This window comes from Lutra lutra, chromosome 8 (assembly GCF_902655055.1).
Source record: "Lutra lutra chromosome 8, mLutLut1.2, whole genome shotgun sequence".
Taxonomy (NCBI): Eukaryota; Metazoa; Chordata; class Mammalia; order Carnivora; family Mustelidae; genus Lutra; species Lutra lutra.
This window is the reverse complement of record NC_062285.1, coordinates 35,505,123-35,519,677: the sequence shown is the minus strand read 5'-3', so window position 1 is coordinate 35,519,677 and position 14,555 is coordinate 35,505,123. Positions and strand designations below refer to the sequence as shown.

The 14,555-nt window shown below is 46.5% G+C and overlaps 1 protein-coding gene across 3 annotated transcripts in view; it reads left to right on the top strand.

The window, feature by feature from the left end:
* SLC25A18 (solute carrier family 25 member 18) overlaps positions 1 to 14,555 on the top strand; it is a 30,354-nt gene that overhangs the window by 2,494 nt on the left and 13,305 nt on the right. For all 3 annotated transcript variants that reach the window (XM_047741267.1, XM_047741266.1, XM_047741264.1), the window contains exon 2: positions 13,284 to 13,414. In XM_047741267.1, the coding sequence (XP_047597223.1) occupies positions 13,395 to 13,414 (20 nt within the window). In that variant the 5' untranslated portion in view covers positions 13,284 to 13,394. The remainder of the gene's footprint in view (positions 1 to 13,283; positions 13,415 to 14,555) is intronic.

The window sequence follows — 14,555 nt, the reverse complement described above, 5'->3', positions numbered from 1 at the left end:
GCAATTCTGCATGTTTAACAAGCCCACTGCTGTTTGAGAGCTGTAAGGCCTCAAACCCATCCTTGCCTTCCAACACTCCTGACCAACCTTGTTACTTAGAGAGACCACCTCACATGGTCCTCTAACTTTGTGCTTTTCCAGATCTTCACTTTTTTTCTTTCCTGCCAGTCATGTCCCCTCACCAAAGCTGACTTTCCCTTGTGCTTTGCATTCCAACCTCTCCTGCCTACATCCACATGCCATTAGACTCTCCTCCTCTCTTCCCTCCCTATAAATGTTCCAGTTTCCTCTATTTAAATGTCAGCTATTTATTTTTCTTCGCCTTCATCCAGACTTTTCTTTGTTTATTTTTTCAGTAACATCTACACCCAAAGTGGGGCTCAAACTCAGGACCCCAAGATCAAGAGTTGCATGCTGGTCTGACTGAGCCAGCCAGGCGCCCCATACCTTCATCCAAACTCTTTACCAATACATCCGGACATTTTTGTCTTTATGGCAATGTGGCTTCCTCCCCACATTTCTAGAACTACTGACTTAGTCTTGGAGCCTCCGCCAGATCCCTTTCGCCGCCCTTACATCCTCTGCATGGCTTCAGCCCCTCTGGAACTGGTTCTCACAGGTACCATGACCCATGTTCACCCATGTCTCCACAGCCTGTCCTCCCAGTTACGTTTTCTCCCTTCGTGTAGGTGTCCTTCCTAAGACTTGCCTCCGTTCTCCTCCTCTTCATGCGCCTTCCTCTGGATGATTACTATCATCACCTGCAACTTCAGTTGTCCCTCTCTGCAGTCGACTTCCAACTTCGAGTCAGATTTTTTGCCATGCTCTGGCTGCCCTTTCCAAGTTCCTATTGGACATGGACACCATGTGTCCCTGCTGCCATTGTTCCGGGATTTTTATTTGCCACTGTTACAAATTTTTTTTACCCAAATGACTGGCAGTTTCATTTCCTATACTCTGCTTATTTTTAACATCCTTTCTTAACCATTTTATTATAATAAACATTAAAACTAACATCTTTCCCTATCCCTCCAATGTCATCCATTTATGTTTAAGTATAATACCCTGGCTTCATGGTTCACCTCTCTCTTTTCCTTTTAATTGTGACAAAGTACACATAGACTATTTTAACCATTTTTTAGTGTACACTTCAGTTGCATTAAGTACATCACTCGTTATGCAACCATTACTACCATCCATCTCCAGAATTTTTTTTTCCAGAACTTTTTTTATCCCATAGTGAAGATTTTTTTTTCCCCATTAAACTATCTCCCCATCTCCCTTCTCTCCAAACCCCTAGGAATCTCTTTTCTTTTTGTGTCTATGAATTTTAACTATTTCAGGTATCTGAGATAAGTGGAATCACACGGTATTTGTCCTTCTTTGTCTGGCTTATTTCACTTAGCATATTTTCAGGGTTCATCCATGTTGTAGCATGTAGCAGAATTTTATTCCTTTTTGAGGCTAAAGAGCATTCTATGGTGTGTGTGTATAGACCACATTTTGTTTATCCATTCGTCCATCAGAGGACATTTGAGTTGTTTCCCTTTTGGGCTATTGCGAACAATGTTGCAATGGACATGAGTGTGCAGATACGTGTTGGAGACACTGCTTTCAATTCTGGGTGGGTGCCCAGAAATGAAATTGCTGGATCATACAGTAATTCTATTTTTAACTCTGAGAAACTGCCTTACCAATTTCTGCAGTTGCTGTTCCATTTTACATTCTCATCAACAGTGCTCAAGAGTTTGAATTTCTCCACATCCTTGCCCCCATGTTTTCTCTGTTTTGATAGTCCCATCCTAGCAGGTGTTAGGTGGTAGCACTCTTTTTTGTACATATTGCCATCCCCTGCTTTGTGGCTGCCACTTTAAACTCAACAGCCAGACAAACTTTTCTTCTACACTCTCTTCTTACCTACCCACTCCAGATGTTCCTAGTGGGAGCAATATATATCTTTTCCTGCTGATCCATGTTTCAAACACTATTTGTCCCTGGCATGTTTAAGCCACTGCCAGGCCCTTCAGTTCTTCACAAGAATCACTCACATCTCTTCCTTCCTGCAAGAAGATTCTCATTTTATTTCTTGCCTGGATTATTGTAATCTGGCCTGTCCAGACCCCTTGGCGCTGCCATAAGCCTGAACCGTCCCCAATGGGCCCCTCCTCCACGTCCTAGATCAGCTTTCCATTGCCCACCAGGAAAAAGGAGGGAAAAAAGTTATCATTTAGTGAACACCGTTGTTTTTTTTTTAAAAGATTTTATGTATTTATTTGACAGAGATCACAAGTAGACAGGGAGGCAGGCAGAGAGAGAGGGAGAAGCAGGTTCCCTGCCAAGCAGAGAGCCCAATGCAGGGCTCAATCCCAGGACCTTGGGATCATGACCTGAGCCAAAGGCAGAGGTTTAACCCACTGAGCCACCCAGGCGCCCCTAGTGAACACCTTTTATGTGTCAGATGTTAAGTGCTAAATGTACTAACTGCTCTACATCTAAGTCTGAGTCTCATTTCACAGATGAGGATGCAGGCACAGAGAAGTAATTTGTTAAAGGTCACGCAGCAAGTAAGTGGTAGACTGGAATTCAAACCAGTCCAAAGGTAGTCTTATTCCAAAGCCGATTCTTAACCACGATGCTCTACTGCCTCATAGCAGTCCTATGAAGTGGTTGTCTCAATTCCCCTTTGATGAAGAAAGGCACTAAGTTAAATAATTTGCCTAATGTGAGGTAGTTATTAACTTGGAAGCTGGAATTTGACCCTGGGTCTGTGACATCAAAGTCTGTCCCATGCTGATTCTTCATCTCTCCCAAATCCTTGTCCAAACAACAAGGTCCTGTACCTTTGGGACCCAACATGTTGCCAGCTTTATTTTCCCCACACTGTCTCATCTTCCCTTTCCCCAAATTAGACAGTTCGCCATTAAAGAGCAGCTGGGTTTCAATTTTAACCAGTGCCTACTTCCGGAAGCCTTTCCAGCTCTCCAAGCTGGAAGCACTCCTCAGCTGCATCCCTGAGCTCCCAGCTCAGCTGTGACAGACGTGAGGGTGGGGAGTGTGCCCCATTCTCACTGCAACGCCCCCAGCGGAGCACACAGTAGACCACCGAAAACACAGAAGCACTGGAGCAGGCCATCACCTGCAACTGCAAAAGTGGGGGAATCTGAGACGCAGAGGTTAGCTTCTGGCCCCAAAAGTCTGACAGAAGTGTTTGCATTGCATCGATTTTCCATTGTTTGTGCTCCTCCCAGACGTCCAGGTCTCTGAGTGGGTGGAATATCCCCTCACCCCCACTCCCAGACTGCCTGACTACACCCTTTCCAGCCTGAAGTTTTGTCCCAGTCATTCTACAACCAAGTAAACAGCCATCTGCTCGCCACCCAGGAAGGTAGGACTGGGCTTGGCTAGGCTGCATAGTGGCCTCTTTGGGGTTCCATTCAAACCCAATCTGCAGGTGTGGGAGGAGGGAGAGGGGCTGGGGACTGGAATAGAGGAGGATGGTTTTGTGACCACCTGCCTTCCCCTCCTGCCCGGGTGAAAGGGCTGTGTGGGCATGAGGAGGGCAAGCCACTAACAAAAGAGGATTGTAAACCAGCCCTTCCTGCAGCTCATCAGTGATTGGGCCTGTTTCTTGGCATCCAGAAAAAGGAGAAGTTTCCTCACGGAAAGAGGTAAGTGTTTGTCTTATCTATATCAAGCTTAGAGTTGGTAGGGAAAGATCCACTTCAAGCAAATAGTTGGGAAACAGGTCAGAGCACCCAGTGGCAAAGGGTCTTGTTTCATTTGCTGCACAGAGTAGGAAGGAGGTGGGCAAAAGGAAGTGGCCACCCCCTGACAATAGGTCAGCCCAGGCAACATCTAATTTCAGAGGCAAGTCATTTCCTTGGCACTGCTAGTGTAAGGGGCTCAGCCCTGAAGAACTCTCACTTGCCCTGCTGAGAGGAGATAGAGAATGGTCCACTTGCTTGAGTGTCTTCCCACAGCATGACAAAATGAGGGCAGCTGAAAAGCAGAACTGACTGTCTTGTGACAAGACTGACTGCAGAGTTAAAGGCAATAGTCCTCCTCGTGGTTCATTGATTCCAGCATCTCTGTTGAATGCCTCTTTGCTTAGGTAAAACCCTAAGCCTGCCTTGCCTCTCCCAGTAACTTACCACTCTGATGAGAGGTGGAGTTCAGCAGACAAACCACTATACTGCAGTGCCGTAACTGGGTATTAAATGGGATCATAGCAGAGGACTCCTAGCCAAGATTTGAGGGACTTAAGAGGGGCTTGTGGGAGAAGCTGAAGCCCAAAAACAATTTGTAATTCACCAGGTAGAGATGGGGAAAGAGTGTCCTAGTCACCAGGACAATATGTGCAAAGCTCAGACGCAAGAGACCGTGACGTGTTCTGAGAAGCGAAAGTTCCCAATGGCTGGCAGGGAGAGTAGATTGGGGTTGGGGTGGGGGGTTGGAAAACACAGTCAAGTATGAAAGTAGGGACCAGGTCAAGGAAAGGGCTAGGGAAACTATCCTAAGAGCGGTGGGAAGTTAGCAGTGCCCTTTAGGCGGGGAAGTGCTTAAAAGGCAGACTGGCAATTGTGACCAGACTTGAACTTTTGCTTGCTTACTTGCCCATGTTTTGTTGTTGTTGTTGTTGTTTTTAACATTTTATTTATTTATTTGACAGAGGGAGAGAGAGAGAGCACAACCAGGGGGAGCGTCAGGCAGAGGGAGAGGGAGAAGCAGGCTCCCCACTGAGCAGGGAGCCCATGTGGGGCTCTATCCCAGGACCTTGGGACCATGACCCGAGCTGAAGGCAGACGCCCAACGGACTGAGCCCCCCAGGCATCACTTACTTGGCCATTATTTGTAGAGCTTGCATTTGAGGGAAGCAAGGCTGAAGGCTGGGGGCAAAATGGAGAGGTGCTCCAGGCAGTGGGTGACACCCTTGTGATCAAGCAGTAGCTGGTGGGCCCACAAGAGACTTACGACAGCTTTTTTCTACCCATGATGAAGGGCCTAGTTACCCCGTCCATTATGGACAAATAATTTTGTAAAATGCAATAAAAATGAATTGCTAGAAAAATAGAATTTTTTAAAAATGATAAAATATAAGCTCACATATTTCTTAGTAAATTCTAAAATATGGAATTCCTTAAGATATCATAAAAATTTCTAAGCCTTTACTCTCAATTTCTGTACTTGTCACAGACCAGCACTGAATCAACACCTTGAGTAGCACCGAATTTAGGAGGAAAAACTGCCAGAACACAGTGACTGATTAGTGGTAGGGGAATAAGAGGGAAGGGATGAATCAAAGATGGCACTTGTTCTTGGCCTGAATAATTGAATGGCTGACAATGCAGCGTTCAGAGCTAGGGAACCAGGAGGAGGAAAAGCAGGCTTAGATGGGTGGACACGAGTCAAAAGAGGTATTACCATTCTGCATGAGACGGGGATGGCCCAGGAGCTGATTATGATGATGCCGAGGGGCGAGGGGCAGAGAGCCTGAGCTGCAAGTCCATTAGTCATGAGCAAGTAGACAATGACCAAAGCCTAGGAGGAGATGGACTTTCAGGACAGCTGTGTGGAATGGAAGGAGTTGAGAACCTTGGCAGAACTCTGTGGGCATCAGTGAGCAAGGACACTGGTCATGGGAGGCTGGGGAGCCACTGGAGAGAACCAAGGAGTCCACAGAAGTCAAGGTAATAGAATGTTTTAACGTGGGAAGAATGAAAAGCGGTATAATCAGGAGCTCAGTGAACCCTGGCCTGCTCTGGTCCCTGCAGCTCACCACCTAGAATCATCCCTCTGAATAGTTGTGTCTCTGGACAGCCTCATTCAAAACATGATCCTGGGAAACAATGTAATAATTACTTTAGGGGTGCTTGGCTGGCTCATCGGTAGAGCATGAAATTCTTGATCTCAGGGTCTTGAGTTCAAGCTCAGGATGTAGAGCTTACTTTAAAAAAAAAAAAAAAATTACCTTGCAGTTTTCTGTGCTTCCCAAATTTTCTAATTCTTTTCTAGTACTTTAAATTCTTTAAGAAATAGAATAATGGTTCATTATTAACAACAACAAAAAAAAAACTGATCACCGCCTGAGCATCTGTTAATTAGCTATCTCCTAGGGAAGCGCACAGGATGGGTCCCAGTTATGCTGTTAGGCACAGGATCCCTAAATGAGACAGGGTAAGATAGGCGTCTGGGCTCTGCCACCGGACTCCCTCCCAGCCCCAACACGACCTGTTGCCTAGGACCATCCTTAGCCAGCTTCTTGTTTGCAAAACAGAGCCTGCAGTGTGGTGGGGAAGGGACAAACCATCTCATTGTGTACACACACACACACACACACACACACACACACACACACACACACAGCAGAGATGCTCCCAGAATTGGGCATCTAAGGGGTCAAAGACTAGTCTGGTGCCACTCACTAGCAGAATGGTGTCTGCCTGCCAAGTGAGGGGCGCCTTCTCACCGACTTCCCACAGAGCAGGAGGACACAGTTCCCAGAGTCTTGGCTACTCTCCAAGTGCCTCTCCCTCCCTCTGGGCCGCTTCCTCTCCTGGCCTGTCTTTCAGTTCCTCAGTGCCTCAGGTCTCAGACTTCCCCCAGCTCCATGGTTCTTCAGCCCTGGACAGTTGCCCCAACTAGGCCCTTTTTTCTTTTCTTTTTTTTTTTTTAATTTATTTGTCAGAGAGAGAGAGAGTGAGAGCACAAGCAGGCAGAGTGACAGGCAGAGGCAGAGAGAAGCAGGCTCCCCACCAAACAAGGAGCCTGATGCAGGGCTCGATCCCAGGACCCTGAGATCATGACCTGAGCCGAAGGCAGCGGCTTAACCCACTGAGCCACCCAGGCGTCCCTTAGGCCCTTTTTTCTTTAAAAAGTTTTCTCCCAGGGACGCCTGGGTGACTCAGTCAAGCCTCTGCCTTCTGCTCAGGTCATGATCCTGGGGTCCTAGGATCGAGCCCAGAATTGGGCTCCCTGCTCAGCGGGGAGTCTGCTTCTCCCTCTCTCTCTGTTCCCCTGCTCCTGCTCTCTCCCTCGCTCTATGTCAAATAAATAAATAAAATCTTAAAAAAAAAATTCCTCTCCCAGCTATCCCTTGTCCTTTGCACCCTCCATCTCCCTTATCCTTTTCTCTCTACTTCATTCCTTTGCCATGATGCCACCTAACTGGTCTCTCACAGGAATTTTCCTTTTCTCAACCCCCTCTTCCTGAATTACTCTCCTCATACAACATTCGACATGGTAGTTTCCCCCTTTAAAGCATTCAGTGTTTACTTACTGCCTATAGGATCAGATATGTGAAAAGATACTTAATTTGGGAGACACAAACTATCAGGGAAGCACAGGGCTCTCCACAACTGGCCTAACCTACTTTTGCAGCCCTTTTCTGCTCTTCTGGTGAGCGAGCCAGGGCAGTCACTGTCCCTCAGCCCTTTGCTTGGCCCCCTGTGCTCACACAGTGTTCCCATCCAGGCCACCTCCTCTTCCTCTTCTCCTTATAAACTTGCCCTATTTTTTTTAAGTCTACTTCTAGATCCTTCTCCAAGCCAGCCCAAAATGACCTTGTGCATCTCTGAATGCTTACAGTATTCACTGTCTAAGCAGCTCAATTGCAATGGAATGGAATTTGAGAGTTCTTTAAAAGTTTCATTTACTGAGAACTCTTTGGCTACCCAATTACAAAAACAAATTCTAATTTGCTTACGACAAGAAGTCAATTCATAACAAACAAATAAAAAATCCCTGAAACAACAACAGAAAGACAAGTTCAACAATTCATTAGAGCTATAGTGGAATACCCCTTCGGTTCCTAAGGTCAGGAAGGAAATGGGTCACTAATCATCAGGGTTTCAGACCCACCAGAACCCCCTGCTCTCTCTCCTGTGGTTCTGCTTTATTCACCTCTTGCTACAAAATTATCTCCCTGTTTCCCAAACCACATGACAGTAGTAAACATGACTGCCGATAGGTCCCAAGGGTTGTATGTTACAGACAAAAACTTGAAAGAGGCTATACAATCTCTCTCTTTCCTAAAATACCTGTGGAGGAGACTGAATGACCTAGCTTTACTTAGGGGCCCATCCTCAGATAATCAACATTTCCCGGGAGGATATTGTCATATTTTAGAATTATGGCAGTCCCCACCAGTGACTGGTGAGGGAGGAGGGGGGTTCCTGGAAATGGGGTAATGGAGACATCCAACATGTGTAGCATTACATTCTATCCTCTGATGCCTAAGGACATGCAAACACATATCTTTTCCCATCTATCCAGATTTCCTGCTTTTTTTTTTTTAAGATTTTATTTTTTTATGTAATCTCTATCCCCAACTTGGGGCTTGAACTTGTAACTCCAAGATCAAGAGTCACATGCTCTACCAACTGAGTCAGCCAGGCCCCCCTAAATTTCCTACTTCTAATAGGGTTCAATAATCATGTGTCAAATTATAAATGCATTTATCTTCCCAATGTGATAACTCAAAGTCATGACCAGGTACTGCATCCAGAAGCAACCACAGGGAGCCTCTGTTACCCAGTTAAAGACTTTTTTTTTTTTTTTAAGATTTTATTTATTTATTTATTTGACACAGAAAGAGAGATCACAAGTAGACAGAGAGGCAGGCAGAGATAGACGGGAAAGCAGGCTCCCCCCGAGCAGAGAGCCCCACGCGGGGCTCAATCCCAGGACCCTGGGATCATGACCAGAGCCAAAGGATCATGACCAGAGCCCAACCCACTGAGCCACCCAGGCGCCCCTCCCCTTTTTTTTAAAAACAGTCCTTTCCCACCTTGGTCACAGAGAGTTACAGATGTAGATCCTTATAATTTTGTGTCCCAGTACTTAAATAATTAGTATTACTTCCCCAACACTCCCCAAATACTCTACTTTTCTAAATTCTATTTTTAAAAGAAAGGAGGGACACCTGAGTGGCTCAGTCAGTTAAGTGGCTGCCTTTGGCTCAGGTCATGATCCCAGGGTCCTGAGGTCGAGTGCCACCTTGGGCTCCCTGCTCAGGGGGAGCCTGCTTCTCCCTCTGCCTGCTGGTCCCCCTGCTTACTCGCTCTCTGACAAATAAATGAATAGAATCTTTAAAAAAAAAAAAAGGGAGAAATACTATATATTGTTCAGTAGTCTAATACATAAAGCACTCCTCAAGTGAGAAGACTAATTTAGGGACACCTGGCTGGCTCAGAGGAGCCCGTGACTCTGACCTTGGGGTCCCAAGTTCGAGCCCCACACTGGGTGAGAGATTACTAAAAAATAAATAAAATTTTTTAAAAAGGCTAGATAATTTAATGAATATCCATTTGTTTGCTAAATTCTTTGACAATGTAGGGAGCTCCTTGATCAGGTACATGGCTGCCTCAGGGTCTGGCTTGCTGGAAGAATTTCCCTTGCCAACCCAAGGATCCTTCAGGTCCCAGATGAAGAGAACAGTGCCAAGGAGGGCGCTGGTGGGAGGGTGCACTGTATCACTCCGCAAGTCTATTCCCATCAGGGCTGGAACCAGGAGAACCCTAAACTCTGAGGAAGCAGGAACCTTGTTACTGTTTTCAACTATATCCCTGCTGCCTAGAACTGTGACTGGCGCACACTGGGCCCTCCACAAGTATTTGTAAAATGACTAATACTTGGGCCTATGGATTGCCTTAGGGATTGAGCAAACATGGACCCTATTGCCAAGCGTGGGGTTTTTGTGGTGAGGACTCCTTTAAAACCTTTGCTGGCTGTCAGTTTCCTCTTTGTTGACTTGGTTTTCTAATGCGTTCACTGGTGCCAGAAATCTTGTCAAGGCCTAGCCTTTGAATACTAAGTCTGTTCTAAGGAACTGTGGGCCTGGGATTTCCAGTGGCCTGGCCCACTGTCAGGCTGGGTGGGCGAGGCTGGTCCCCATTACTCGCACGCTCATCACATACCAATAGGCGTAAAGTTTGGAGACGTTGGAGGTTGGAGACATTATCACATCCCATTATCCCTCCTGCCGCATGGAAAGGCAAGTGGCCCTGGGATTGGGGTGTCCCTAATTTCTCTGGCTTCTCTTAAATACCCCTGCTCCAAAAGCCAGCAAACCACAATTTATAAACTAGTAATTTAGTTCTAGAAAATGCAGGGAATATGGCTGCAAGATTCTCAAATATTTGAGTCTCTGGTTTCAGACTGACAGGGTTTCATACTTGTCCTGTTGTTTCCTGTTCATTTTTAAGGTGGCTACCTAGAATTATAACCTCTCTCTCCTAACAACTTACTAAGTGTCTCAAAGACCAGTGAGTACATGCGAATTTCCTGACATTTTCCCCTAAGTACCCCAAAGCTCCAGCTCTCGGAGGACATAGTTGGAGCCTCCAGAGATGAAGGGGGGGGGGCTCCTCCCCAGGCCCGCCAACCCCCTCAGTCCTGGGCCCTGCTTTCTCTCAGCTGAGCCCATGCTTTAGAGTCTGTAATTTGCAAATCTTCCCTCTCTTTGCTAGTTTTGGGGATAATTAAGTCTCTTGGGTGTGTGTATCAGATACACATTCTAGCAAGTTAAGCAATAATGACCTAATTGGTTGACAAGACAGTTGAGTGTGTCACAGAATCCAAAGATGGGCATGTGACCGACATTTCAGGGGTGAACTGGAAACTGGGATTTAAAACATTAGGATGATCTCCGTCTTCTCTTTCTCTTCCAGATGTGCTTGCTTCACTTTTCTGTTTCTTTCTCTGCAGATCAGCTTCCTATTTCTCAAACAGATCCAAGTTTTACCTATTCTAGGTCCATACACTGTGTTATAAAACCATTCTTCCAGTTTCTCAGACCAACAACTTAACTACTTTTGTGTCTCACAACTGGCTCATCAGGCAATCCTGGGGGCCTGGCCTTCAGCACACATCCATTATTTGTTTGAGAAAGATAGCGAGAATGAGCAGGGGCAGAGGGAGAGGGAGAAGCAGGCCCCCACAACTACCACCTCCTGCCAAGCAGGGAACCCAAAGCAGCACTCGATCCCAGGACCCCGGGACATGACCTAAGCCTAAGGCAGCCACTTAACCAACTGAGCCACCCAGGTGCCCCAATATACAACGATAATTAAACCACTCTCCCACCCACCCCACCCCCGACCAGCAGCTGTGACCTCTTGCCTAGATTCCTGCAGTAATTTAATTAGTCTTTCCGCTTTTATCTTGGACCCTCTGCTCTCTATTCTGAACACACCCGCCAAATGGTCCTGTCAAGAGCATGTAATTTCTCTGCTCAAAACTCCCCAGTTGCAGGCGCCTGGGTGGCTATGTGGGTTAAGCCTCTGCCTTCGGCCCCGGTCATGATCCCACAGTCCTGGGATCGAGCCCCGCAGCCAGCATCGGGCAGGGAACCTGCTTCCCCCTCCCTGCCCTCTCTCTGCCTGCCTCTCTGCCTACTTGTGATCTCTGTCTGTCAAATAAATAAATAAAATCTTAAAAAAAAAAAAAACAACTCTCCAGTTGTTTCTCTTTTCATTCAGAATAAAGCCAAAGACCTTCTGAGGCCTTCCAGGGTCATGCTCCCACCCGTTATCTCTACGACTTTGTCTTCATTACCCTCGCCTTATTCACACTTCACTGGCCATCCTGCTGTTCCTTCCCGTCACCAGCCTCCCTCTGGATTTCAGGGCCTTTGAACTTGCTCTGCCCTGAGTGTTCTTTCCCAGATACCTGCATGGCTCACTCTCTCACCTCCTTTGAATCGTCAAGTCACTGAATACTTTTTTGGTCAAGCCATCAAACTCCCACCCCACTGACAGTTCCTATCTTCCTTGCCTTCTAAATTTTTTTTTCCTCCAGAAAAAAAACCATCTGGTTTTCTTAGGGTTTACTTATTCTTATTTCATTTATTGTCTCTTTCCTCCTTTAGAATTTAAGCCCCTGAGGGACACCTGGGTGGCTCAGTCAGTTAAGCATCTGCCTTCAACTCTGGTCATGATCTCAGAGTCCTGGGATCAAGTTCTGCTCCCCCCTTGCTCAATGGGGAATCTGCTCCTCCCTCTCCCTCTGACCCTCCCCTCTGCTTGTGCACTCTCAATCTCTCTCTTTTTCTCTCTCAATCTCTCTCTCAAATGAATAAATAAAAAATCTTAAAAAAAAAAAAAAGAGAGAGAACCCCTGAGAACTAGGATTGTGACCTTTAGTTCACTACTACATCCTCAGACCTAGAACAGTCAGTGCCTGGCACTCAATAATTTTTTTCTGATGGAGCAATATACACCAAGAGAAAGAATGATCTCTCTCTTTTCTTCCTTAAAACAAAATACTTGGAGACAACAGAAAATTGTTGGCAGCCTCAGGGATTTGTGAGGAGCCTGGAAGAGGAAGGGAACCCTACAGCAGTTTGAAGGGAGCCTGGAAGTAAGAAGCATCTCAGAGCTCAAGCCTGGCTCCATTGGAGCCTCAGGAGTACTCTTCCTGACCCTGTCCCCTTGGGGTCAAGCAGGACCCCTCCCCAGAAGCTGTCATTATTATTATGATTATAGCTTCGACTTCATGACATCTTCCCTGGTGCTTTCCATGTGTATCAATTACAAATAAGTCCAGAGACTTAAAGCAGCTTACTTAGTCTTTCAACAGGATCATATTAAGTTTAGAAAACACATTTTAAGAGCCAAATGTAACTTCAGAACATTTCAGGTGTTTTATTATAGTTCGTGGACACCATGAGAGAGATTCCTAGTCCACAGCAACTCTTCTTAAAATCCTCTTTGGGTGGTGCCTGGGTGGCTCAGTGGGTTAAAGCCTCTGCCTTCGGCTCAGGTTGATGATCTCAGGGTCCTGGGATGGAGCCCCGCATCAGGCTCTCTGCTCAGCGGGGAGCCTGCTTCCCCTCCCCACCCCACCCCCGCCTGCCTCTGCTTACTTGTGATCTCTGTCTGTCAAATAAATAAATAAAATCTAAAAAAAAATAATAAAATTTTTAAAAACTCCTCTTTGGTACCCATCAGCTTCCCTCACCACCACTCCCACAGGCTTCTTTTGGATGCCCCAGAGCTCCTCTCCCTGAGCCTTAGTTTGGGCTGGCTGCCCTTCTCTCTCATCACCTTTCTTCTGATCTCGATCCCCAAAGTCCAAAAGGTCTGGGAAGGAAAAGGAACAGAGCAAGTTGGCAGCATCAGTATATCAATAATGTTCTGTCCCAGCACTTATGTGGGACATATATTCGTGAGGCGAATGTTGTTCTGACCACCTTGTAGAGGAGGAAGCCAGCCCACCGAGGCTTGCCAGGAAGGTGGCGCAGGCCGGTCTCCACTGACACCCGTGTTCTATCCATTCTGCTGCGGTGGGCCAGAGTCAAGGGTACAGACCCCACATCTGCTTCAGCCAGCCATCTCCCGTGAGGAGCCCACTGCCTGTGTCCCGGGACCCACCAGCAGTCCTTGGCCCCCAGCAGAATGTCCACAAAGGATTTGAGGTAAACTGGACAAGCCAGCCGACTCTCTGGGCTGGGTTTCTGTGGTAACAACACATCATTCAGCTTCTCTTCCCGATGCCTGAGTCCAGGGGAGGAGCAAGTGAGACTCATTTTCCCACAGTATACAAAATATGTATGTAAAATTTGTAATTGTTTGAACTGCATCTTCTCAGATTGTGAAATTTCAGTCACAATTCTATTTGTTTTCACAAAGTTGTTTGCTTATCAGGGTTCAGGTGTGAGAGAATCTATTATCTTACTGCTTCCAGATAATCTACCTGCAAATATTTTGCTCACAGTCCACCCCTGGCCTGAAAGAAAAGAAAAAAATTACTAGGTTTCAAGGAGACTGAGGAAGCTTTATTTTTTATCTTCAGTCTTCCAAAATTCCAGGATGAGAGGCTCACGTTATGTAAAGTGTGACTTGACTTTTTTTTTTTTTTTAAGATTTTATTTATTTATTTGTCAGAGAGAGAGAGGGAGAGAGAGCAAGCACAGGCAGACAGAATGGCAGGCAGAGGCAGAGGGAGAAGCAGGCTCCCTGATGAGCAAGGAGCCTGATGTGGGACTCGATCCCAGGACGCTGGGATCATGACCTGAGCCGAAGGCAGCTGCCCAACCAACTGAGCCACCCAGGCGTCCCAGTGTGACTTGACTTTTGGCTAGAATCAGATAGTCTCAATACTTCAGCCCTGGTGATCTTGTGCTGACTAGAAGCCCTCATTGTCAAAAACGTGTTTTCTCTTATTATAAATAATAGCTGTCATTTACTAGGTGCATTAACTTACTTAATCCTCACAAAATCCCTTGAGGCCAGTTTTACAGAGGGAAAAACAAAGGATCAGAGAAGCGAGGTAACTTGTTTAAGTAAACAGCATAGTGGGGATTCAAATGCTGTCCTGACTGACATTAAGCCTAAAATAAAATTGCAGTCTGTTGGAAAACTTCTCCACATGTGGCTCTAAAGGTGGGGACCAGCCGGAGAACAGGCTCTTGGTGGAAGCTCTGAGAGCTGGCTCTGAGAGGAGCTGAGGACTTCCTGCACCCTGGTGGGGCCCTAGGGGGCAGAGTTTGCACTCTGGGCCTCCTTCCCAAAAGCCTTTGCAGCATCCTAGCTTGAGGAGCATTTCCCTGGGTGGAG